Source organism: Amblyomma americanum, chromosome 10 (genome assembly GCF_052857255.1).
Source record: "Amblyomma americanum isolate KBUSLIRL-KWMA chromosome 10, ASM5285725v1, whole genome shotgun sequence".
Taxonomy (NCBI): Eukaryota; Metazoa; Arthropoda; class Arachnida; order Ixodida; family Ixodidae; genus Amblyomma; species Amblyomma americanum.
In genome coordinates, this window is record NC_135506.1 from 117,437,214 (window position 1) to 117,462,791 (window position 25,578).

Consider the following 25,578-nt stretch of genomic DNA (forward strand, 5'->3'; position numbering starts at 1 on the left):
ACAGGAGCGCTGAGAGCTGACCTTGCCAATAAATCAGCCACCTCGTTAAAATAGACGCCCAAATGTCCAGGTGCTCAGACAAAGCGGATCTCACGCACTGTTCGCGGAACAATGATCCTAAGCGAACGATTCAACAAAGATTTTCCCGAATTTTGGAGAGAGACTAGACCTGAAAGGCAGTCTGCGAGAATAAGAACCCGTGCTACATGCCTAGGAAGTTTGAGAAGAGCCAAACCAATCGCCTGAAACTCTGCGAAGAATATAGGAGTATAATAATGGGATACGAACGGAATAGCTCCAAGCCAGCTCCTGCGAATGTATCCCAACCGCCGCCATCTCACAGCTGCCGGAGGCATCAGTGGAGATAACAGTATGAAGAGGAAAATTCTGTAGGTGTTCAGAAAGGAGACCATTTAGGATATTTGCGGGAATATGCTTCGCATGGGACGGGAAAATATGGTCATAATAGAAGACGGGGTCAGCCTGCGCACCTGCAACTGCTTGCAAGGAGATCAGATCAACCTGAAGCGGGGCTAACAGATTCTGCGTGAACCTAAGTTGCGAAAGCTGATAGCGTGGCCAATGATTAGTGAAAAACAGGTGTGGTTTGGATAGAAAAATGGGACTACTAACGCCGGGGGCCGGGTCAAATGACTTGAGGAAAGTACGCACTGTTAGATGTTGGAAGCGGGAAAAGAGATTGGGGATACGGGCTTCCAGATAAAGGACAGCGTTTGAAGCTGATTTTGGGAGCCCGAGGCATAGCCGTAGGGCACGCCTTTCCAGTAAAGCTAATGGCTGCAGCTTGTAGTTTGCGCTACCAGAGAACAAGACACAACCAAATTCCAGAATCAGTCTCATATAAGCCTTATAGAACAACAGTAACGTGTCACGACGCATGCCAAACTTTTATTGCCAACTCGTGTCAACCGGCCCAGAGCACGTTCCCCTTTAATAATATTATTCTTAATATGATGTCACCAGTGCAAACTTTGATCATAAGTAACGCCTAGGTATTTAACCGACTCCACCTGCGGAATTGGAGTGGAGCGGTATACTAGCGAGATGTACAGAGGAGTGTCGGGCGGAAATACCAGCACGCCACATTTGCTGACATTAAGTGATAAATTAATTTGGTTCAACCAGACTTCAATAGCATTCAGGTATGCCTGCAAACACTTGTGTAGTGCATGAATATCCTTTGCTGCTGCGAAAAAAGCTGTATCATCTGCGTGTACATAAGCAGTAATGTTTGGATGAATGGGTATGTCCTGAACTAATATGTTGAAAAGCAGTGGAGACAAAACAGATCCTTGCGGCACTTTCGCGCTTCTTCTTCTTCTTCTTCTTCTTCTCCTCGCGCTGTGCATTGCACGTCGTCTTCTTCAACTAATACTGCTATCAAACTAATATTCGCTCTTTGGGCTATGTGCAGGTATTGCCTGCCGTGCCTGCCCGACGACTGCGCGCGCGCGGCCACGTGTTGAGGTGTCACATTTTGCAGACCTGAGGTGTTACAGCTATGATCACGTGATTTAGCCGCCATCATGAAATCTGAGAGTGGACGGAGAAACGGACGCGAAACGTGCAAATGTAAATAGTAAGAGCTAACGCTCTTAAAAGTACTAGAGGGACAGAACTGACGTGCTTCCATGACAGATAGCCTAACAATTCGCAACTCCTTCCATTTCTATACGCGCAGTGAGAGCGGTGACCTAGTTGGGAAGCACAAGTAACTCGAAGAATTATGTGTAAGACTACTGCGGATTGTCAGGCTCATGCAACTACTGACACGTTAGGCTGATATGGCGTAAGAACGAACAGGTTAAATCAGCATTCAAAGTATGAGGAGACTGTCGATCCGCTTGGCTACACATGAACGCGAGAGAGAATAATCTTGGAGGATAGGGACTGCATAATGTGGTTGTGCTTTTTGATCCAGATGCTCGACGACTGCTCATCATAAGTGCAACTCAGCCATGTAACTATTCTGTATATTTTTCTGTACCTTTTGCTATTATCGTGTTCTTATTTTCATTTCCCCAGCTGCCGCATCATTTAAAAGTTTAGACCAATTAGTCTACTGTCCGTTGCTCAAATATATTGACTGAGGTAACTTCTAACAGAATGTGATAAACGCTGGGCGTCAGAGAATCCAAAGAACAGGCAGTTCCCCAGAATGTGACAAATGCTTGAATTTAGATTATGCAAAATAGGTCCTCTTGAATCCACTAGGAAGTTGTGCAGAACACATAGAGCCATGACTACGTAGTCGAAGTTTTCTGGCAGGAGATTAATGACGCGCCGGAAGTTCCGGGACCTGGACGCCATAACTCCAAAAGCGTTTTCAACGCACCTTCTGAAAAAAAATGAAACATCACTGAGTACATTGCATTTGTCAACTGCAGACGCACATGAAAAATATCTGCATTCATTGCCACCAGGAAAGTGATAAAATCTATGCAGTAGATCAGTTTAGTGCTGTAGCAAACCTTGCACGGCTGAGCCTGTAATTGAATATTCGTTTGGCTTCGTCCAGGCTCCTGCCCGGGTAGGGTCGGAGAAAGTCAGGGCGCAGCATGAAAGCCTCGTCCTCAAGAAAAACGTGAGGTGCGACGGTTGAGGTTCTTGGCGGCACTTTGGGAAGTGGGAGATTGAGCAGGCCACGCTAAAGGCATTTTCCCAGCCTTAATGCGCTAAGGGTCTCTCCGTCACTATGCCTTTCAAAAGCGCCAACGTCAAACATGACAAACTTCATATTCCTCTCGGCCACATTCATTAGCACTATAGAGTACGTACCCTGTAATGACCAAAGTTTATATACACAGAAAAATAATGTAATTTATAAAAGACCATTCAATGTGTACATTACCTAGTAGTTGTAATAAAGGCAGCCTGAATGTGCTGGGGCCTGAATTTGAACATGTTTGCCATCTATGGCACCAACACAGTTTGGAAAATTCCACTTTTCATTAAATCCAGAGGCAACCCTCTCCCAGTCAGCAGTGGTTGGTATCTGCGGTGACAATGAAGTAGAAACATGAAAGCATTTTTAGTCTAAAAATAGTAGCAGCAAAACAATGGTGCAGTGAGAAGCACTCGTCCGGTCTTCTCTACGTATCCCTGTCTTCGGTTTGTGCCCATTTTCCCTGTAGTACAAAACGAGCGCAGCAACATGTACTACTCCAATGGTTTCAGCACTTCAAGCAACAGCTCGTGTACAGCTTCCTTTTTTTGACAGCAGGGGAAAGGCATGTAAGCTGCAGTAGTCATTAAATATATATTCATTTTAAAGAGAGCGCACATTACACATGATAAACATTATATTCTCCTTATGGGATACACACACGTGCATTTGCCTGGGAAGACTGCGTGCAGTCGCTTTGTGTCTGCTTCAATAATTATGTGGCTTCAAGTTTCTACCATTTACCAGTCCTTAAGGTTTTGAAATTAATAATAACAATTTTTTGTTCATTGCTAGGTGTTGCATACGCCTTTTACACTGGTGCAGTGAGATGGGAAAGAGAAATGAGCACAATAACAAAACAGCAATGAAAACGATGGATGCAATGACAATAAATGGTAGCTACGCATAATTCAATAGGTCCCAATGAGCACAGCAGGCTTCGCCTGAAATATTTCATGATTTTTTGTGGGTTTAACGTCCCAAAGAGACCCTTGCTATGAAGGACGCTGCAGCGGACGGCTCCGGAAATTTAGACCACCTGGGGTTCTTTAACGTGCACTGACATCGCACTGTACACGGGCCTCTATAATTTGAAAATTGGTTTATTGGGCAAAGGAAATGGCGCAGGGTCTGTCTCATATCTCGGCGGAGACCTGAACCGCGCCGTAAGGGTAGGGATGAAGGAAGGACTGAAAGTAGAAAGAAAGGAAGAGGTGCCGTAGTGCACTGACATCGCACAGCACACGGGCGCCTTTGCGTTTCGCCTCCAACGAAACGCTGCCGCCGCGGCCGGGATCGAACCCGCGTCTTTCGGGTCAGCAGCCTAGTGCAATAACCACTGAGCCAACGGGGCGGCACAGGGCGTACAGGAAGTACTACATGTAAGTGTCACTGAAAATGTCTGCATGGAATGCATGTTAACCACGGTGTAAGAATATACTGACACCGTAACAACATAGTTACACTGTGATGTTGAGGGTACACCGGAGTGGATTCCAAGACAACGCAAGCGTAACCGGGGGCGGCAGAACGTTTGGTGAGCGGATAAGATTAAGCAGTTTGCGGGTTATACGGTGGCCGCAGCTGGCCAGGGACAGGGTTAATTGGAGAGACATGAGAGAGGTCTTTGCCCTGCAGTGCGCGTAGACAGGCTGATGATGATGATGACAGTGGGCAGGTTGGGAGGACGCCGCAAGGTCCCGTAACCTCTCTCAACCAATCAACAAATTTCGTTTCGGAAATCGGCGGGGTGTCGTTGAGACAACTCTAATGCAATCTCATCAAAACACCTTGTTAAACGCACTACTACTCTTATCCCTTCATTTTGCAAAATAACTGAGGGCTGAATTGTAGCGTACGATTAAGGGCCCCAACAAATAGCCTGGAACGATGGTCCGAGAAAAAAATCAAAATGAACTAAATATCCAAGAGTCTATTAGAAAACAGTTTACGATGAGTAGATAGGCACTGAGCAGTGATAATGCATCTATGCCAAATAATGGCAGCTGATTGAATAATGAGAAAGGAATTACCTGCAATACTTTAGAACCGAAGGTCAGTTAAGGTAACAGAATGGAAACAGCACAGTGTGCTCGTGAGGTGCGGCTCGCTATTACGGTCTTGTACGCGGCATGAGCGTTGGGTGGTCTATACTCTACATAATGCAGGAATTTTATAGCCAACCTCAAACACGCTTTTCAGGGACCGTTTAAAGCGCAGCTTAAATGTCCCCTCCAATTTTTAGAGAGCTTATAGCGCAGCAAGTAAATTAGTGGAGACACATAGCAGATGTCTGTTGGCCACGACAGGTCATGTATCCCGTTACTTCGATCGACTCCTTGATTTAGCCACAAGTAAACCCACTCAATATCAGCAAAATTATTAATCGCATGGTTTAGAATACAATTTTAAAAACTCCAGCTTCCGCGCCTCGCAGCGACCAGCGGCGCAGGGCTTTCGCCCGAATCCGCGTGCATTGCGTCATCGAGCGCTCGTTACGTCAGCAGCGGACTGCTATCATTGGTTCGCCTAGCCAACGCCAAACCAGTTTAGGGGGCGTTGGCTCCGCCTCCTAGTAGGATTCCTCGATGCGCGCGCCCCGCTCTGCCACGGAGGGGGGCGCGCGCATCGAGGCATCTATAAAGCCCCTATACCCCGTTTCAACATCAAGTGCAACGCTGTGAAGGATACGGAAGTAGTCAGCAAAAAAAAAATTAAGAGAGGTGTATCACTCCGCACTGTTCTGTAGTCGTGTGCTCTATCGCGTCGCTCCGGAGAATCGACATGCAACTGGTGGTGCGTGTGTTCAAATCCCGCATGGTGAAACTTTTTTGCACATTTTCTTTTCATCGCAAGTTGCATTTCGCGTGGCTTGAATGAGAAATCTCGTTTTGTTCAGAATCGCTTGAATATTATGCCGCGTTCTGAAATGAACTGCATGCATTGTTCGTTTGATGCATACCGCGTTAATGTGAGCTGTCCTAAATCCGTTGTCAGTGAGCTCACACCGGCTTTTGGCCAGCAGTGGCGGTTTTCTTACCGATTCTGCAGCATTTTGACTATACTTTTTAGATGCAAGCGAGAAATTTGTGTGACAAGATGACACTCATTCGTCGGGTTTAATCAATTAGCACAGTGGTGAGTGCTCCGCCATGACCCGATTAACAAGTGGCCGTCTGCAACTTTTGACTTCGCCGTTGCCGAGGAACCCACTCCTTTGTGGGACTCTCTTAAGGTACCTGACATGCTATGAATTGTTTCGTGCAACCGGTTAGCGGCGGATCCAGTCTTCGCGAAAATAGTCTGCGACTACCTTTGGCACTGTGCTATAGAGTAGCCCAAAGGACTTGGCGAGAGCAATTATTTTTTGCTGATCGTAAAGTTCAGAAGGAAGATGTCTGTTAATTTAGAAAGCTTGTTTATCATACATGAGCGCAGAAAACATAATCTAGACTTCTTAATCGCCTATTTTCTGACTGCATATATGCAAAATTCTTGCGCATATCTGCAATTCTTTTGTTTTTTTTAAGATAATTTTTTTTGTTCTTAAGCAAAGCGCGTTTTCCTTTATCATTGAAAAGAGAGCTCTATAACTGGGCTACGATATGGGGCAAAGGAGCAGTATATTTAAACTGACGGGTCAAATAGTTTATACACAAACCACTCCAATATGGCCTGTTTTCCCGTGTTAGGTGTTAAATTTAGAACATAGTATTGATTCACACAGTGAAAGAAAATAGTACTGCCTCAAGAGTTACACATTTGTTGTCGTGCACAAATATATATGAAGGCAATACAGAGGCAAGACAGCTTGTCTCGATTTCCCTGCTCTCCTAGAAGAGCAGAAGCTGCTCACGCAGGATTTTCATGCAGCCAGGCAAAAGGAGTTCCGAGCTGTTGGCGCGCCAAGTAAGAATGCAGTAAAAGTTGTACAACGCTATGAAGAAATATTTCGAAAGAGCAAACAATAAATGAGACAGGACAGTAAAGAATGTTCACAGTTGACCCTCCGATGTTTGCGAGAAATGGTTCATTCTGGAAACAGCCAGTGGAATGGATCACAGTGCATACAAATTAAAGGACACGTGCAGTGGAGCTACACCAACACACAAATCAGTAAAGCACTCCAAAATTGAAAAAAAAAGTGCAGCCATCGAACAAGATTATTTCATACAACTAGCACCTGACCAATGTCTGCACAGGGTTCAAAAAGCAGTGCATTTTCCGTCAACAAAATCGAATTCCTGGGACATGTACTAACAAAGACATGACTCGAAACAAACAAATTCACAGTGAACCGAGCAAGAGCCAGCTTGAAATCTTTCACATCCCCAAAAATTAAGGACAAAACATACAGCACTGCCTACCTCAACATCGGCACTGCAGCACTGCAAAACATGTCAAAATGACCAGACATTGACAGTAACGCAAGGCAACACCAATCCAGGACTCCTTTTTCAGGACATGAAGATCAGACACCCATACATACCATTCCCAACCCTCCCACAAAATGAGGCCCATATTTAAGGGTGTGTGAATCTTCGAGATTCATGGACAGCAAATTGAATAAATTCCTGTTTAATTAGCCGAACGAATCCAACAGTAAATGTTCAAAATTATTTTAAATGAATCAAATTTTCTCTCAAATTTCCAGATACTTTTCGGATAATTGACACAACGCTTAAGCTCCAATGTATTTTCCTGGAATTAATCTTCCAAAAACTCCACACATTGAAGACGTGCACCAAAATTCATATTCTCATCGGAAAAAGTACTATTTGCACTCTCTTACAAATTCTACTTCTATGGACCTCCTGCATGTTTGTAAACAAACGAGGTGGCGCTGCAGTCGCTAGCGAGCTCGTGGTAGGCAAAAGGTCGGGGAGTGGCGTCGCGGATAGGTGTTGTCCGCGGGTTTTCAAGGCTTGTAGGCGCGTTTCCAGTTTCTGCGAATCACAGCAATGGTCGATGCTTCCAACTTAGTAATTTGTCGAAGTACACGAGCTCGCGTTGTCCACGTGCGGCCTATAAAGAGAAATAGTTTGCCACTGTGTATTGTATATATGGTTAGTAGTAAACATGTAGAAAGCGTTCCTGCCGTTTATTTATGCGCTAGGCATATTGAATAAAACAAGTTTTGACACTCTGCACTAGCCGGAATGATTTTACTTCGGGACAGTAGTGAGGGGAAGTGCTGGCGTTGTTTCGCCGGAGCAGACATGCGCTCATCGTCTGCTGACATACGTACGTGTCGCGCTGCGCGAAAAGTGGGGACAGAGTCGTGTCCCCAATCTCCTGTCTCGCTTAGCGCTGTTTTTAGCCGCATGAACACGCACCAGCCAGGCCGACTTGTCCTCTTGTTAAGCTGGTCGATTTGGCGAAAATTTTTGATTTCTAGAATTATTTCCTTTCCTAGCCCTGAAGTCTAGTTTCGTGACGAAAAATTATAGCAAATTATTGAGTACAAATTTATAAATTACGCTTTTTAGAAGTGTGGTCGTCAAAAATTGTGAGGTAATTTCTTTGATTTCAGTGCCGCATTTCTTTGACCAAAGCGAAAGCGAAGATGCCATAAACGAGGGAATAAACTTTAAGGTTCGTTTTCTGACCTCTCACATTTTCTGCGACTGGATCACTCACCTTCGTAATTCGCATGAAAATAGAATGATTCCATTTGTCGCAAACTATTCCTGAGACGTTGAGGAGCGTAATAAATCTCTCGATTTTTTTCCCTACACGTGCAGTATTGTGTTAGTTATTTTTTGTAAGAAACGTTTTCATGTAACTATGCATGCATAAGTACTGAACATATATAAAAACAACTAATCGCGTCATCATACAGAACAGGGCTTTATGCATATGCTGGCATAAAAAAAACTGCGCACTATCTACTCAATTATTTGAGACCTAGCTTGGGGGGACTTGACGACGGTGTTAATTAAATTACCCAGAACTGCGCCAGGTATAGCTATAAATAAAAGGAATGACTGAAACTAGCGTAGGAATTTCATATTTGCATCAAGTTTAGTTACATATCGCATGCATGAATAACGAAAACACTTTTCATGCCGCGTCCCCTCTCAATCTCGCCACGTGTCTGTTAGTAGCACGCCTGCGGCTGCTTCTTTCCAAACAAGCTTCGCGATCATGTATTACCTCATGAAACATGACACATGCATGATGCAATGAAAAAGCATATGGCGTTTAGCACACTTAAGGTACGCTATTCTAAGCACACCAACGCGACCGCGCAAGATTGACACAACTTACCAGACTTCTTTGTACTCGAATCAAATAAATACGTCGTCATATCAAGAAACAGTTTCAAATAACTATTAAATGTCACAAAACGCGTCATTTAAACATGGTGTGCTATTAACAAAAAAACGCATTCCTTGGGGGCGAGTGAACCTGTCGGCGCCCCGTGCACTCCGGCTCAAGGTGATAAGTACGTGTGCAGCTACATATGTCTTTTTTTTCCTTGAGCAATTATCAGCCTACTATCCTGAAGTTCAGGTGAATGAACGCAGTAACTTGCATGCATTAAGTGCATTGAGTGGCAGTGCCTATCGACTCCCAGACTTCGCGCTTTACTACCGTGGCCCAATGCCTGTTAGCCAGTTTCCGAATGCGGCATTTATGCGCGAGAAACCTATCGAGGCTAATTTAATATTTTTTATGCTACTACGCGGATCCAGCAGTGACGCAGCTGGTCAATTCATGCTGCTTCTGCAGTGCACAGGCTTGAAGCAGCCGCCGGTAACTGCGGCAGCTGCGGTAGGCGGAACCTGTTTTGCCTACCATGCGAAAGTCGCTGCTAACATCAGCGCCACCGCATCTTCGTGACGTCGCGGGGTGAAGGAGGTCCATACAGACACTATTAACACGACCACGCACCACCACCACCGCCACCACCACGTCCTTCAGATCAATCTCGAAACATACACTACAGGAGAGTGAATTATGCAAACAACAATAAACAAAGGCAAAGGCGACGCGAAAACGACCAAGGCTAAAACCAGGCTAAAATCTGTGAAGGATGGAAACAAAAAGAAAGAAGAGCAGTACAGTTTTCGCGTCGCCTTTACCTTTGTTTATTGCTGTTTCCATAATTCCCCCTCGGTTTCATGGTTTTATCCTCGTTGTTAATCTTGTTTTGTATCATTCGTATGGTTTCGTTTTTATGCTTTTCTGCCTACTTTTTAGTGCCTGCACCTTCATGTTTTACTGTTGTTGCTGTTGGTTTCACGTCTCATCCCTTTGCTTAGTAAGTTTACGCTCCTAATACATGGTTAGGCAGTCTTCATTTACGTTCTTTGATTTCTTGTTTCACCGTCAGGCTGTTATCTTCCTCTCTCCTTTTATCTAGGTATCAAGGGTGTTTAGGCATGCACACACTTGGGGGTTTTTTAGACTGGTTCTCCAGATTGGCTCTACTAAATCGTTAAACTTATCTGCTGTGTTGGATCCTGGATGTGTCACGTTGTGGGTGGTGCGTTTAAATGCTCGAAAGCGTTTTTCGAATAAAAGTTGGAAGTCTGCGCTCTGTGTGTGTACGTGTTTTCTTGTCTTTATCCCCGTTTCTTTCGCGCAGTTTGATCATGAACGAGAAGCGCCAACTAAACCGCCAGAAAACCCTTCCTGACGCCCTTCCTTATCGGATTTTTTTTGCTCACTTTATGGAGGACTATGGTAGCTGTGCAGTTGCTACATATATATCTTCCAGTATTTTGACATAATGCTCTTCTGCACGCTGATTACGCAATCCCTGTATGACTGCTGAGGTTTTCACTGAGTCGAATGCTTTCTTGTAATCAATGAAGGCTATATATAGACCTTGGTTATATTCTGCGCATTTCTCTATCACGTGATTGATAGTGTGAATATGATCTATTGTGGAATATGTTTTACGAAAGCCTGCCTGATCATTTGGTTGATTAAAGGGACACTGAGGAGAACAGTATCAGTTCTTTTTTTTTGTTAGCAACATCTGATAGTTCGGCATTTCATGGATTTGTTCCCGCTTGTCCGGGAGCGAAAGATGCATTTATTTCAAAGAAATTTGGATTTCAAGTTGAAAATGTTTTTCCCGCCGCTCCGATTCAAACTCGAGAACTCTTATGACGTCACGGAGAACTCTTATGACGTCTCAGGACGGAGTGACGTGATGGTGACGTAAGCGCAGACTCCGTGATTTCTGGCACTAGCGGTGCGGTCTAGCAGCTGTCGAAAAAATGAAAGCTACCGCCGCCGCACGTTGAAGGCATCTATCGGGGGTCGCTACCGTCGCTTCGCTTACGTTTGCACCGGCGTCTTGCCAGCGTTACGATGGATCATGTTCCCGAACCCGACGACGAAGTTCTCGCAAAAAATAATTGGGTTTTTTTTTTGGGGGGGGGGGGAGGAAATGGCGCAGTATCTGTCTCATATATCGTTGGACACCTGAACCGCGCCGTAAGGGAAGGGATGAAGGAGGGAGTGAAAGATAAAGAGAAATAGGTGCCGTAGTGGAGGGCTCCGGCATAATTTCGAGCACCTGGGGATCTTTAACGTGCACTGACATCGCACAGCACACGGGCGCCTTAGCGTTTTTCCTCCATAAAAACGCAAAAAACTCCGGCCTGCATTTCAGCGACCTCAGCCCCACAGAGCGTGCGATGCTTTTGAGGGAGTACGGTTAGGTTAGGCACCGGCGGGTCGTTTCCCCATTCCTCAGTGAGCTGCCGTTGCAAACTAAATATCATAACCCCAGTGCGGGGAGTCGCGAGGGGCCAGGGCAAGGCCGGCGCGTTGCGCCTATCGGAGGCTGGCCGGGGCTTTGGGGCCAACGGATTGTGATTACTTGAATGGCGCGGTTGCACGGTGCAGCAGGTGTCGTCGAGGTCTCCCACGGTTGCAAGGGCCAGGTTATTTATTTTTTTTACCACAAAAAACGGATGGGCGCTCAAGGGCGGTCGCGTTTAAAGTTGGCAGCTTGAAACTAAAGCCGACGCACGACGCTTCAACGCCTTCCCTTGGATCCAACGGGTCCACTGGATCGGGCTCTCTCGCCCACTTGCATGTACCTTCAGATATGCACTGTGAATTAATTAAAATAGCCAAGCTCGAAAAGAACAGTTCCGCCCGACTGCCGAAGCTATTGAATTACGTCACAACGCGCACCTCGTCGCGGAGCCGAATCAGTCTGGCCGGGCCGGCGGCGGCTGGCGCACTCGGCGTGAAATAGAGACATGCTCCAAGTCTCCCCACCAGTGCGGGTCAGAGTGCGCCGAAGCAGCCGAACGCATCGGCGGCCAAGGGCGCTGGGAGTATGGAGGGTCTCGCTTTGGCTGATGTGACGTCGCCGTGCAGAGCGCGCGTGCGCGTTACGGCGGAGCATAAACGCGCATTAACAAAGCCTGCGCTGAACCGCTAACCAACGTATTCGGTGGCGACATCCATGGGAGCCACTGAAACCCCCCGCCCACTCACTCATTAAAAAAAAAAAAGAAACCCTGTGCCGAGTCGAACCAGGGCATTTTGGCGTTTGAGCCGGAGACGCCACCCCTCCGCCACGCCGGCATAGGGTTCACCGTCAATAAAGGCGCATCTAGTGAATGCACTCTTCCGATGCGGAAGTCTCCACGCTTTCGCTACGTGTATTCTGTCCTAACAGAGCTAGGCCATCAGCAATTTTTCTTAACTGCATTGTACGTTGTCTCCCGTCCCTAATAAACGATTTCCGTTAAGTAGTTTGAAGTTGACTGGTCCAGCCGGGAATGTTTCGCCGGGCGAGCGTGTGAATACACACGTGCTGCCTTGTACGAACACCAACCATCGTGCCATCATAGTTTTTCATCGGCCGTGGCGATCATCTGACCAGCCTTAACAGGCTCCTTAAAAGATTAACAAGCACTTGAAGCGGCACTTGGCGTTCCTCTGCCGTTCGGCGCTTGTAAATCGAGGCGCATCAAAAACAAAACCACGGGGCACGCAAAGCTCATAGATGCGAAGCGCTATAAAAAATCGAAACTCTCGTGGCCGCCTGTCGTGCCGCCAAGCATCGGTTTTCTTTGCTTCCAACATTCAGGTTGTCTTTTGTCTTTCTTCCTTGTGTGATAAAAGTGCACTATAGGTTTTAAAACAAAGCTTACTTCAATACTGAACCGTGCAACCTTCCTTCGTCAGCCTCAGAGATTCGAGAACACCATGTAGGAAGGAAAATTCCTCCAAGGTGGCGTCTCTTGTCCTATGGCGTCACCACGCTTGTACTTGCGAGATCTGCCTGTGGCGGCGATACGTGTATTTTGGTTCTTGCTATTTTCTACCTTACAAGAGCTTTGTTTTCAGTAAGAGTGGCGTTTTTGGGATCAGGACCTGGTATTCAAACGATACATGCCAACTTCAATTTCTCCTCAATGTCCCTTTAAAGTCGAAGGTTGCCCTGACTCTATTAGCGATTACCTTAGTAAATACCTTGTAGGCAACGGATATATATAGCAAGCTCATCGGTCTGTAATTTTCTGTTGAAGATGCTGCGGATCAAGTGTGCAACCTACGAATTGTTTGTGGAGCAGCTGTACACGCAGAGTAGATCGCTAAGCCGTTGGATTGTCGGTACATGCCTAGCATCCTCAGCATGTCCACTTTAGGAATAGGAGCGCCTTCGAGGTGGTGGTCGATATCGAAGTCAACTAATTGGGTCATCGCGTGTGCGCGGATAACGAGCAGTTCCGACTTCTCGGGGGCTCACGTAGGCCTGCTTTCAGTCGCGTCACCTCTATGATTTCTTGAAGGCTATATTGGATGTGGCCGCCGAGCCTTTTGTTATCGATACCCTGATGTCGTCGGCAAACGGCATAGAGCACATAAGGAATTCTTGACAGCAGCGCTGGATGTCCTGCCATCCCCACGTGTAACAACGTTGGCCACAGCACCGAGCCCTGTGGGGTGACAGAACCTCTGAGACAGATAGGTTCGGAGAGCACGTCTCCGAAGCCCAGGGTAGCGGGTCGATCTGAGAGCAAGATCCTCCCGAAGTCGTAAGTCGCGGGCGAAAGTGTGACCTCGCTACGTCCGTCTTTTTCGAAGGCCCCCTTCAAGTCTAAGGTCAGCACAGCAGGGGCCTGGGTCCTGATGGTGTGATTTACCACTTCCTTTTTCAGTCGAAGGTGCACGTCTTGAGTCGAGAGATGCGGCCGGAACCCAAACTTTGTGTCAGTGAACGAGACGTTAGTTACTAAGTGTGGGTGGAGCCAGTTGAGCGCAACGTGTTCCATGAGTTTTCAAACGCAAGACGTCAGGGATATGGGAAGAAGGTTCTGGAGGACCAGTGTCTTGTCTGGTTTAAGAATTAGGCTATGTCAGCGTGGCACCATTCTTGCAGGAATGTTCCAGTCCCCCACGCTTCATTATAATATTGTTAGGGTGGTTACTGAGCCATCTTCAAGGTTCTGGGGCATCTTCTGCGTAATGCCGTCTGCCCCGGGTGCTGTGCTCCTTGTCAAGCTGGCGAGCACTGCTCGGACCCCTGATTCCCTGATGTCGTCGTCTAGGGGGTGCATCCACATTTACTGGGGCAGTCTTTTTACTGCGGTCTAGGACCCGTCACTATGCAGCACGCCTTCATAGCATGGAGCAGTGCTGTAGTGTCCTTCGCTTCATTATGTAAGAGCTTGGCGGCCGCTTTGGAGGTTTCCTCTTTGGTCTTGGACGGGTCGAGGAGGCCACGGAGGAGCAACCACGTATACGCCGTACCGAGTGCGTTCCAGCCTGGCGCAGTCTGTGCCAGTTGGAGCTCGTTAGCTCTAGGGAGCCTCGATGCGCGCCCGCTCTCGTTAGCTCCTCCGCGTAGCGCTCTGCCGCAATAGTGGCTTGGCAATAGCGTTAGTGCGGACACATCACCGGACCTTACCCTCACCAAAAACGTGCGCGAAGCGCAATGGTCAAACACCGGACACACGCTAGGCAGCGACCACTGCATCGTCTCCACGATTTTCACTACCACGCCACACAAACCCCCACCAACGCGCACCACAATCACGGACTGGGACAGATTCAGACATCTCCGGGAACAAGCCGCACCCACGCACATAGCCGACCTCGCTGAGTGGACTCGCACGCTCAAAGAGGACGTCTCAGCCACCACGGTAGACACACAAACTATAGACCCACATCAAACCACGGACACGAAACTCCTGCACGTGTGGGAGGTGAATGCCAGCATACTCAAACGCTGGAACACCCAGCGTCACAACAGACAGCTCAGGTGCCGAGCACAGCTAGAAAGACAGATCAATGCGTACACGCTAGAACTAATAATAATAATAATTGGTTTTTGGGGAAACGAAATGGCGCAGTATTTGTCTCATATATCGTTGGACACCTGAACCGCGCCGTAAGGGGAGGGATAAAGGAGGGAGTCAAAGAAGAAAGGAAGAAAGAGCTGCCATAGTGCAGGGCTCCGGAATCACGCTAGAACCGGAGAAACCACAATGGGGACAGATATCCGAATCTAAGCGGACAGCCGGGCAAAAAGAAAACATGGCTCCTGCTCCGACACCTGCTAGATACGACGCAAAGTCCACCCAACGTAATCAACTTGCAGCTGCTTGCAGACTTGCGCAACCGAAACCTTAACGCGTCGCACATAGACCCGCTTCCCGCGTACGAGGGACTCCCCAACGAGACCCTAGACGCGGACATCACAGACGCCGAAGTGTGGTTCGCACTCAGCCGACTCCGCACCACTTCAGCGGCAGGGCCGGAGGGAGTAACCAATAAGACACTCAGAAACCTACACCCGACGTCGGTGACGGCACTGACAGGCTTGATGAATTCGTACTGGAGGGAAGGCGAGATCCCACAGGTATGGAGACACGCCAGGGTCACATTCATTCCGAAACCCGGCAAGAAACTTATCTATAGAAAACCTACGACCTTAAAAGGGCTGCGAAACACCCCTTGAACGGATGCCGATTACACTTCAGATGGATTCTTTGTCACACAGATGCTGACTCAAAAAGAATTACGAGAATCGATGCATAGGAACGGGAGTTATTCAATGAAGACATTTCAAAACACAATCAAACAAAATGCTGCCCTCAACTCGATTTTCGCGCAGCTTCCCATTCCCATTTCACTCTCCCAATGACGACACTTTGAGCGACCAATCAGAACAACCTATCTGAGCACGTGGCGGAAGTTTGCACTCCATGGTTGCCTGTCCTCTATAACTCGTTCATGCCAAGGCTGGCAGCCCCGTTTGCATAGTTACAACCATGTAAATGCTCAGCTGACCCAGCGATGCTTCACCGTCACGTCGACGGCGCAGAAGGGAACACTGATCAGTGTCGTTCTCTTACTTATGGATCCGAACTAGAGCGCAAGATCCTGCGACGCTGTGACAGCCTGCGCAAAATATCAGACACATTTATGGTGTCTTCGACTGGTCGCTCCCGCGATCCGGTTTGGATCTGGCAGAGTGGGAGCCGCTCTCGCTCCGAGCGCATAGCGAGACTGGTCAAGCCGAATGGTCTGCGAATTCTTAGAGCGGAAGCGCAGGAGGCAGAAGGGGGCCGTCACTTCCGGAACCCCGCCGCGGCACCGCTGGTGTCAACACTCAACAGTAGCCGCACGTGGTCGCACTCAGTCTGCGTCGCAGTCGCCGCTTCTGCTTCACGTGTACCTGTCGCTACTTCGGCTGTCAGTCTCCGGCAAAAATGAGCGCCCCATGGGACCATTCTGGATATACTTCACCAGCCGAAGTCGTGTTGACTACAATGATCGACGGTAAGTCGGGCCTTATTTCTCTTCCGGACGAACAACGCGCTTCCGCGCCTTTTCGCAGCGGCGTTGTTTTGAGGGCTGTGGAAGTTTCTAGCGACGTACGACGCCGAAAGCAGCATTGTGGTTCTTTCCTAATATCGTGCGCGTTGGCGTGCGATTTCTAGTGTAAAAAAAAAATGGACAATAACTTTTGCTATGGTGTGACTGTTTCCAACTTTGCGTTTTTTCCTTCCCTCGTGCTCCGTGCGTACGCACTGCACATTTTGTAGCAGCTCACGGAGGACGCTTGTGCACGTCTATTCCTAGCGTTACCATCTTCAGACAAACTTCAGTGCAATCTGTCTGCCCGGGAATGAATAATGGTCTTTGGTCGGCCGTTGGAATAAGCCTTCACCAATAACACTACTGGCGCGGCAGATAATTTTCTTCACGTGGCCAGCAGAAATGCGTAATCAACGTATGAAGTCCGTGTTCATAACACCCGTGTCAACTGCATGTCTAGCATCCTGCACTTACCTCGCGTGTCGCTACACAGCACAGTCCCCGTGGTTTCAGCAGTGTGTGTCTGCGTGAAGCCTCTGAGTAAAAAGCGTAACTGGGTTGGCGGACACCTGAATCGTTCTGCGAGTAAACGGTGACGTCCACCTGCAAAACTGAGGCAGTTATGCGCCTTTCTTTTTCTCAAAAACAGCGCAAAGTTTAGACCCCTTTCATTTTGAGGAAAGGAAGGCCGTATAACTGGCTATCTGTGTCAGTGTGCCTAAAGAAATTAACGTGCTTTCGCGCAATATTTTGGGCTTGACAATGCTAAACTGCCAGTCATTTTTTTTTTATTTTGATGTTTTCTCTATGCAGAGGAGGAAGACCATACAATGCCTGAAGTTATGGACTCTTCAAAGAAGCCGAACGAAACTGCGGTGTCAATTGGTTAGTTCAGATACTAACTTTCCTGAATGCATGTTAATACCATAGCAATTCAGATGCAGTTGGCAAACCTGAGTTAGCTACCCTGCATGCATCAAATCAATTCGTCTTTCTTCCACTGTTATGCTTTAATGGTGAAGCTGCATGCTTATTTTCATGTACCCACAAAGAGGATGCCTTCATTTTACCTGGTGTGGTGAATATGCCTGAAAAAAAAATGAATGTAGAGAGCATGTATGCAATAATATATATCTGTTTGGTCATGCTTGAAAGTTTCACCTAGAGTTAAACAACATACATAAAAAAGGTCTTAATAAAGATAAATTTCCAGGTATAATGTATATTTAAACCAAATAAACAACACTCAAACTTAATTGTGAGACTGAATTCAAAAATGCCTAGAGAAGCTTGTTTCACCTATTTCTTTTCAAACGCAGCTTCATGGGATGCACGCCAAACAAAGCTGCTTCTGGACTACTATGCACGCTATGCCAGAGACGTGGGCCCACTCAAGAAATTTCGCAGCAAGCGAGCTATGTTCGAGCAAATTGCCTGCGATATGTTCGGCATTCTCGGCATTCATCGCACTGCTGTGCAGTGCGAAACACGCTTCAAGACAGTGTCAAAGCGGAAGAGGAACGAAGAGAAGCACAATAATACATCAGGAAATTCCCGCTGCCGCGTGGAATATGAGCAAGAGTTTGATGCCATAAAGGCTATAGATGACAGCTTGGAGCCGGAAGTCTTGCGCGGTGTGGACACCGTGAGGTATAAGAAAGCGTCGACTTGTAAAGCAAGTCCTCGACCATCAACCAGCGCAGACGTCCAGGAAAACTCGGAGTTCAGTGGTGATACCCTGTCTTTGATATCATCAGGGGGAGACTGTTCATTTGAAGCCGGTACAGATTCGCAGGACGAAGAGCCCAAGAAAAAAAGAGCCGACCGGAGGTTGCGCCCAAGCAACTCTAGAATGCAACACCTGCAGTTGTTCTGTGACGAAATGAACAAACTGCACAGGGAGAAAGAGAAAAAAAAGGAAGATAGAGAACAAAGGAAGGAGCAAAGGCATCAGGAGCTGCTAAAAGCTCATTCCGAGCATATGGCACTTTTGAAAACTCTAGCAGAAAAGGAGTAGCATCCAGAACTTGGTTTGAGGTGTACAGCCCCTGTCAAAAGAATATACCCCTAGGGGTTTGCTTTTAAGCTATTCAGTTGGGATCCCTAGCGCATTATTTGAGGAGACTGGCCTCCCTAACGCCGAGCGAGAAGCTGTATAACACTAGACAACACTCCCCGTGGCAGACTAAAACTCCAAGAACAAACTACGGATTACAAATGATTGCCTTCCAGTTGCCTAAACACCTAAACACGTTACATCATAAAAATATTGACATAATTAGTTCGCCGATCCGTGACCTTTGTAAACATTTCCTGTGTTTCAAAAATTAGTCTGCTTTTATAATCTTTTCATTTTTCCTTTTTATTCAGTGTTTGCATCAAAAGTTTGTAGTACTAATTTTGTTATTGTGATACTGTTGCACAATATGTATTCTTTGTTCCGCTGATGCCTTTGTATATGTAGGGGCCGAGGGCTCGTCAAGCCTTGCTGGCTTTTTTCCTCGGCCCTTTTCATCGTTGTGATGAATAAATCTCTATTATTATTATTATTATCTAGCAGTCCAAAGCTTGGGAGGACTGAGGACATGAAGCCATACCTTTTTTTGAGAGGTTATGGTCACTGAGGATGCATACAGGATGCCTCACAAGCAAACCCCCTTGGGCCGAATACTTTTGACGGGAGGTATATCTCCCGTCAAAACTGATTCTAATTTATTTACACACTTTTTCTAGCATGCAATAAATGTCTGCTCTGATCTCATTTTTCATACAATCGAAGCATGTCATTTGTAAAACGATTTGACAAGTAGTAGTAGTAAATGGTTTATTAAAATAATAATAAAAAGGAAGGAAAAGATTTTCGCTAGCCCCGGCATCTGCCATCAATACTGAAGCACCCGAGCTGGGGCAGCAGAAGTAAAGGATAGCAGGCCGAATGGAGAAATTAAATGAAAGAGGTGAGGGGACAGGAAGAGAGGATAAGGAGAAGACTTAGTATATACAAAAACTATTTATACAATAATATGTACAGGTTGCATGCGTCGTGAGTTCATGATGAAGCAAACTTGACAAGAAGAAAAACATTTGATGTGCAATAAATGTTTCTACAACAAAAACTTGATCTCTGTGAATGCAGCTTATAGGTTCTCGGCCAAGGAATTTCTCTTCAATTCGCCCAATCGGCGAAGAGCGCCTTCGCTTTCGGACACAGGCTGTCGACTTGCCCTTACCTCTGCTAGGCTGAGCCTGTTGTGAAGGGCAGCATCAATTCTTCTTTCTTTTCTCTCATCATCTGTCAGCAAATCATTGACGTCAAAGTCACCTCCATCCAAGCATATGTTATGGAGCACACAGCATGCTACGACGAACTTTGTTATTTTGTCTACAGTTGTAAACTCAACGTAGCGAAGCTGCCGAAACCTTTGCTTCAGCATTCCAAAAGCATTTTCAATGATCACCCTTGTAGTTGCATGGCACTGGTTGTAATTAGTTTTGGCTGCTGTCATCGGCCCGTAGTGCTTGAATGGCGTCAACAAGTGCTCTCTAATGGGATAAGCGGCATCACCTAAAATGTGGAATTTGTTGACTTCGCACAGTGTAGGCAAGTCTTCGTGCACCGGAGACAGCCTCAACACTCGTGCATCATGCACTTTGCTTGGTGGCCCGGTAAACACATCCATGAATTTTCCTCTTGCATCGCATATTCCTTGCATAGTTATTGACACCTGATCATGTCTATTTATGTAAGTAGACCTGATCTTGTTGCTAGGGCACCGTATTGGTATGTAGGTCCCATCAATACATCCAATGACATTTGGAAAGCCTGCAAGCTGGAAAAGACGAGACAGCAACAGTTACAATGGGAAAGCCAGGACCTTCACCGTGGTTGGTCAATGAAACTGCTCAAGCATGGTGGTATAACTCTGTGGCAAATGGGGGAATTTAGTTACATGACAGCAGTGTGCAAGCTTAGGCAAAACCAACCGTTAACTAGTTTTTGCTTCTGAGCATTTTCTATTTGCCTCAGTTTTACATGTAAGAAAGGAGCATTCTTCAGCATGCTTAAGTCAAAAGCTAGAAAATTTAATGCATGAAATGCTTCAACATTTAAACATATGCATTGTTTACACTGCATTAAGCCCAAGGATCATGAACATGGCATTGGTGAAATCAGTTATTCAAAGTTTAACAGTAGGCTAAGAGGGATTTAAACACTCACTTTCCGGAAATCTTCAGCCAACCTGTCCTTATCTGATGAAAAGTGAATCACATTCGAAGCGATGTGGCACAGAAAATCCAGGACCCTATTTATGACCACTAGCTGGGTTGACTCTGCCATGTTGAACAGGACAGAACACTCTCGCATCGATGCCTTGTTGGCAGCATACCTGTTAAATAAATACAGTAATTATAATTTACCAAACCAGCAGTCACTATCAAACACTCTTGCAGTTACATGATGAATAGAATTCATGATAATTTAGTAGAGCTATTCTGAGCAAGCCTTGCTACATTTATTGTCTTTAAAAATTTGTTCACAGCATGTCCTTGTGTGCCAAATAAAAACATGCTGGGATCTAATAACAGGTATCATCGATTTCTTTTTCCTCAGCACTCTTTTCAAGTGCATACAATACAATAATTTTATAGAAGTAACCAAGGCTCAATTTTAGAACGCGTGCTGTAGAAAGAAAAAAAAAAGAAGTGGAAACATGCTGAGGGAGCTTTGAGCTCAAGTCAAGCTGCCGTTCCTTCGGGCAGTTTTTACTCAGCAACCACCTCTTTGATGGAAATAAACTCTATTATTATTATACTATAATTAAGCACATATTCAACTGGAAGAAACTATAGCAAACGTGAGTACGACATGAAAACATTAGTGAGATTGCATATCTTGTTTTGCATCCACAAACAGTCACACAGCTCAGAAAAATTTTTCATCTATCACGCGCAGTATTCGCATCCCCACCAAACGTTTCTCATTTTCTTGGTGCTTAAAATGAAGCTCACCAGACAAAGGAAAGAATGTGTTCCTCTGGCGTCTTTGCCGGAGAACCGCCGTGGTGTCTATTCGACGGGAAACATTCAGATTCCTCGAACATCGCAATGAGGTCATAGCATGCCTGGCGTCTCAGGCGGAAATTCCTGCGGAACTGTAAAACATCATTACTCATCGGACCATACTCGCGCATAAACACTTACCTCTTCTCCGGAGTAGTGTTTCACCACTGTGCAGACATAGTCAGCAACCTTCGGCACACACAGTGGCACGCTGAAGATTTCTTTAAACATCGCCTTGTAGACAGCACTGTCGTCCTCGTCTGAGCTGCTGCTGGAATCGCTGTTGTTATGTGCTAGATGTGACAGCAACACAGACGGCATTCCAAGCGTAGTTAACCGGCGCCTCTTGGACATTTTTTTTGTTTCACACAGCGCGGCCCACGCAAAACACAACTCAGCAAGGACGCTACAAATGCGTGACTACACCAAAAGCCGACACTTGCTTCTGCCTACGAGTAGGGAACGCCGCGGTTAACTCGCACCGCTTCCGCGACGTAGCGGAAGTGGCTCTGTCACGTGAACACATCTCGGAGCCGCTCCGACTTTTTTCTCGGAGCGCGTCAGAGCGCTCTGAGCTGGAGGCGAGCGCTCAGAAACAACCAGCCGAATGTAGTCAGAGCGCCCGGTTTCGACCAGCCGAATGTGCGGCCGCCTCTCAGAGCGCTCTAGAGCGATCTAAAGCGACCAGTCGAAGACACCATTAGCATAGCGCGTACCGCTACTGCTTACCGCCAACCATCGCTCGTCCCTCCAAGCGCGCTGGTTGGTCACGGCGAGCAAGAACCGCGCGCTGTTGACGGGAACGTGGCGCCACCTGGCGCCGCCTCCGGTGATCCCCCACAAGCTGACGATGAGCACTGCCTGCTAAATGTGAAACGAGCGCATCCTTCCTTGGAACCGAAACGAACGCTTATAGAGTGTAATGGCTCGATCGGATCGATTCCGCAAAGCCGCTCTCGGATACATATGGTGCCTTCGACTGGTCGCTTCAGATCGCTCGGCAGGTCGAAACCGGCCTCTCTGAGTACATTCGGCTGGTTCTTTCTGAGCGCTCGCTTCCAGCTCAGAGCGCTCTGACACGCTCCGAGAAAAAAGTCGGAGCGGCTCCGAGATGAGTCCACGTGACAGATTCACTTCCGCCATTTCGCGAAAGCGGTGCGCTTCGTTCCCCTGTTCCTTTTTTTCAACTTATGCCTCATGGAACACTTCTCGAATAAAAAAAGAAGAAAGCGGAGACTGCGCGAGGCCTCAGCGTCCCCTACGCGTAGGCAGAAGCAAGTGTAGGCGTTTGACGCAGTCGCGCAGTTAATGTAGCGTCCTTGCTGCTATGTGTTTTGCAGGTGCCGGCTGTGTGAGGCAAAATGTCGAAACACTGGATAACTACGCGGCCTGTGTTGCTGTCACATGACAACAGCGATTCCAGCAGTAGCTCAGTCGAGGACGACAGTGCTATCCACTAGCCGATGTTCGAAAAATGAGCGTCCCGTGGGACGGAAAGCCGGGGTAGGTATCGAAACAGGCTACGCGGCGACCGCGATGCAGACCGTGTGCGACCACATGCTGCTACTGTTGACACCAACAGCCACCAGCAGCGGTGCCGCGTCGTGGTTCCGGAAGTTACGTACTCCTCCTGCTTCCTGCGCTTCCGCTCTGAAAACTCGCTGACCATTCGGCTTGACCAGTCTCGCTACGCTCTCAGAGCAAGAGCGACTCCCACTCTGCCAAATCCAAACCGGATCACGGTAGCGACCAGTCGAAGACACCAATAGAGAGTAACCATAAGTGATGAGTGCTAGGTCATAGGATGTTTAGAGAGAGGCGCAAAGTCCTTCGATGCAAAAAGTAGCCAGAGCCACTGGTGGTGTATTTTTGTTTTACTTTATTTACAGTGATTTTATCTAGTGAAAACAAGTTGGTTTTGTTAATGTAGTATAAAACAAAAACTTGACAAAGCGTATCTTTAGTTAGTAACACAATTTGCTGTATATTTACTCCTTGTTCAATCATCAAGCTCGCCCTAAGTGATGTCATATCCGCTGCTAAAAACCGCCACTGTATGGTGACACCGTCAGCGCCACGAATTTCGTTTTGCGAGCTAATTAAAATATTAAAAACCGCAGTATACGCGGTACGACCGATGCTAATAGCATCGCTATAACACATTCTATGCAACCAACAGGCAAAACAATGCACTCAAAATGTATTTCGGGGCCCCTTTAACGTCGCGTGTGGGAAAGCTCATGGAGCACGTTATCCTCAACAGGCTACAAATCTACGCGGAAGACCGCGACCTCATCCCATACACGATGGTAGGATTCAGAGCGAACCGATCCACACAAGACGTCGTGCTCCAACTCTCGAGGGACGTCCTAGACCCAGCATACAGGAAAGGCATGAGGGCCATCTTGGGGTTAAACGTAGAAAAGGCCTTTGACAACGTCTCGTACGATGCCATTCTCACAAACCTCTAGCTAATCGACCAAAGGGAGAGAATGTTCAATTACGTTCACTCTTTCCTCTCGGAGAGAACGGCCGAGCTATCACTCGGAGGTCTCACCAAGGATCCCATCCCCCTAGGAAGCAGAGGCACGCCGCAAGGTTCGGCCCTCTCGCCCTTTGTTTTCAAACTCTCCCTATATTCCCACTACCACCGAAACTGGCCGCAATCGATCGAGGGTCTACAATAAGCTTATACGCGGACGACATCACCTTGTGGATGTCCACGAGGAGCGACAGCCAAGTAGAGGAGACGCTGCAGGAGGCAGTGAACGTCATCGAGTCGAATGTCTCGGGCGCGGGGCTCGAATGCTCGCATCCCAAATCGCACTTGCTGGCACTCAGAGACAGACCGAGAGGCAACCTCAGAGACCAGGCACCCCCGCCTCCACTACACATATCTGTAGGAGGACACCCTGTCAAGGAAGTACCCACCATAAGAATTCTCTGGATACTCATTCAGAGCAACGGCAAGAATACCGAAACAATAGGCAAACTTACCGCCATAGTAAATCAAACCACCAGGCTCATACGACGAATAGCCAATAAGAGACGCGGCATGAGGGAGAACGACCTCTGCCGACTGATCCATGCACTCGTCCTCAGTAGGTTCGTGTACACTTTACCGTACCTGCACATCTATCAAGCGGAGAAAATCAAGATAGAATGCCTCATCCATCAAGCTTACAAGACAGCGCTCAGTGTTCTCCATAACACGCCTACCGACAGGTTGCTAGCCCTTGGCATACAAGACACACTACCCGAACTGTGCGTGGCACACCTCACCTCCCAATACGCACGTCTCACGCGATGCAATGGTGGTAGGGCCATCCTGCACCGTATGAGGATCAACGCTGAGCCCCTAACCGAAGACTCGGAGCAACTCCTCCCCGAAGTACATTGAATGCTTACTGTCAAACTCTTACTCAAGCACATGCACCCTACGCACCAAGAGGGAAGGCGCAAGGCGAGAGCCCGAGCCTTACACGCCAAATACAAGAACTACCCCGCGGTCGCTTACGTGGACGCGGCAGAATGCAACACCGCATTCAGCGTGCGCGATAGGCGCAGTGACCGGGACCGGTTCGGCCCTAACAGCCGCCACGATATACACCAACTCCTCCGAGACGGCGGAGGAAGCGGCAATTGCATTAGGCATAGCTAGCACCTCAGCTGACATAATATTCAGCGATTCAAAAGCAGCCATATGCAACTTTGCAAGGGGCCGCGTCTCCCCATTTCCCTCCAAATCCTCAGAAGCACCCACCACTCCCCCGCAAAGGAGATTGAGCTGTTATGGGTTCCGGCCCACTCGAGAAAACCGGGGAACGAGGCAGCCCACGATTACGCCCGAGGTTTCGTCGGCCGGGCAGTGGGCTCCTCTGACCCGAGTTTCTCGAAGGTTGGCCTGAACTCGTTTCACGATCGACATAACACACCACTTTCGCATCGAGAGGACGCACCTTCCCTCCACCGCATAAATCGCTCGCAAAGACCCAGGAGACCACCTGGCGTCGCTTGCAAGC

The 25,578-nt window shown here is 47.4% G+C and overlaps 2 protein-coding genes across 2 annotated transcripts in view; one reads left to right on the forward strand and one right to left on the reverse strand.

Annotated features, from left to right (window-relative positions):
- Positions 1 to 2,170: 2,170 nt before the first annotated feature.
- Positions 2,171 to 25,578, reverse strand: part of LOC144107922 (protein NEDD1-like) — a 150,177-nt gene continuing 126,769 nt past the window's right edge. The window contains exon 15 of the mRNA XM_077641158.1: positions 2,171 to 2,359. Within this exon, the coding sequence (XP_077497284.1) occupies positions 2,348 to 2,359 (12 nt within the window). The 3' untranslated portion in view covers positions 2,171 to 2,347. The remainder of the gene's footprint in view (positions 2,360 to 25,578) is intronic.
- Positions 17,772 to 18,513, forward strand: LOC144107295 (uncharacterized). Its single transcript, XM_077640296.1, has one exon. The coding sequence runs from the start codon at positions 17,772 to 17,774 to the stop codon at positions 18,510 to 18,512; it is 741 nt and encodes a 246-aa protein (XP_077496422.1). The 3' UTR covers position 18,513.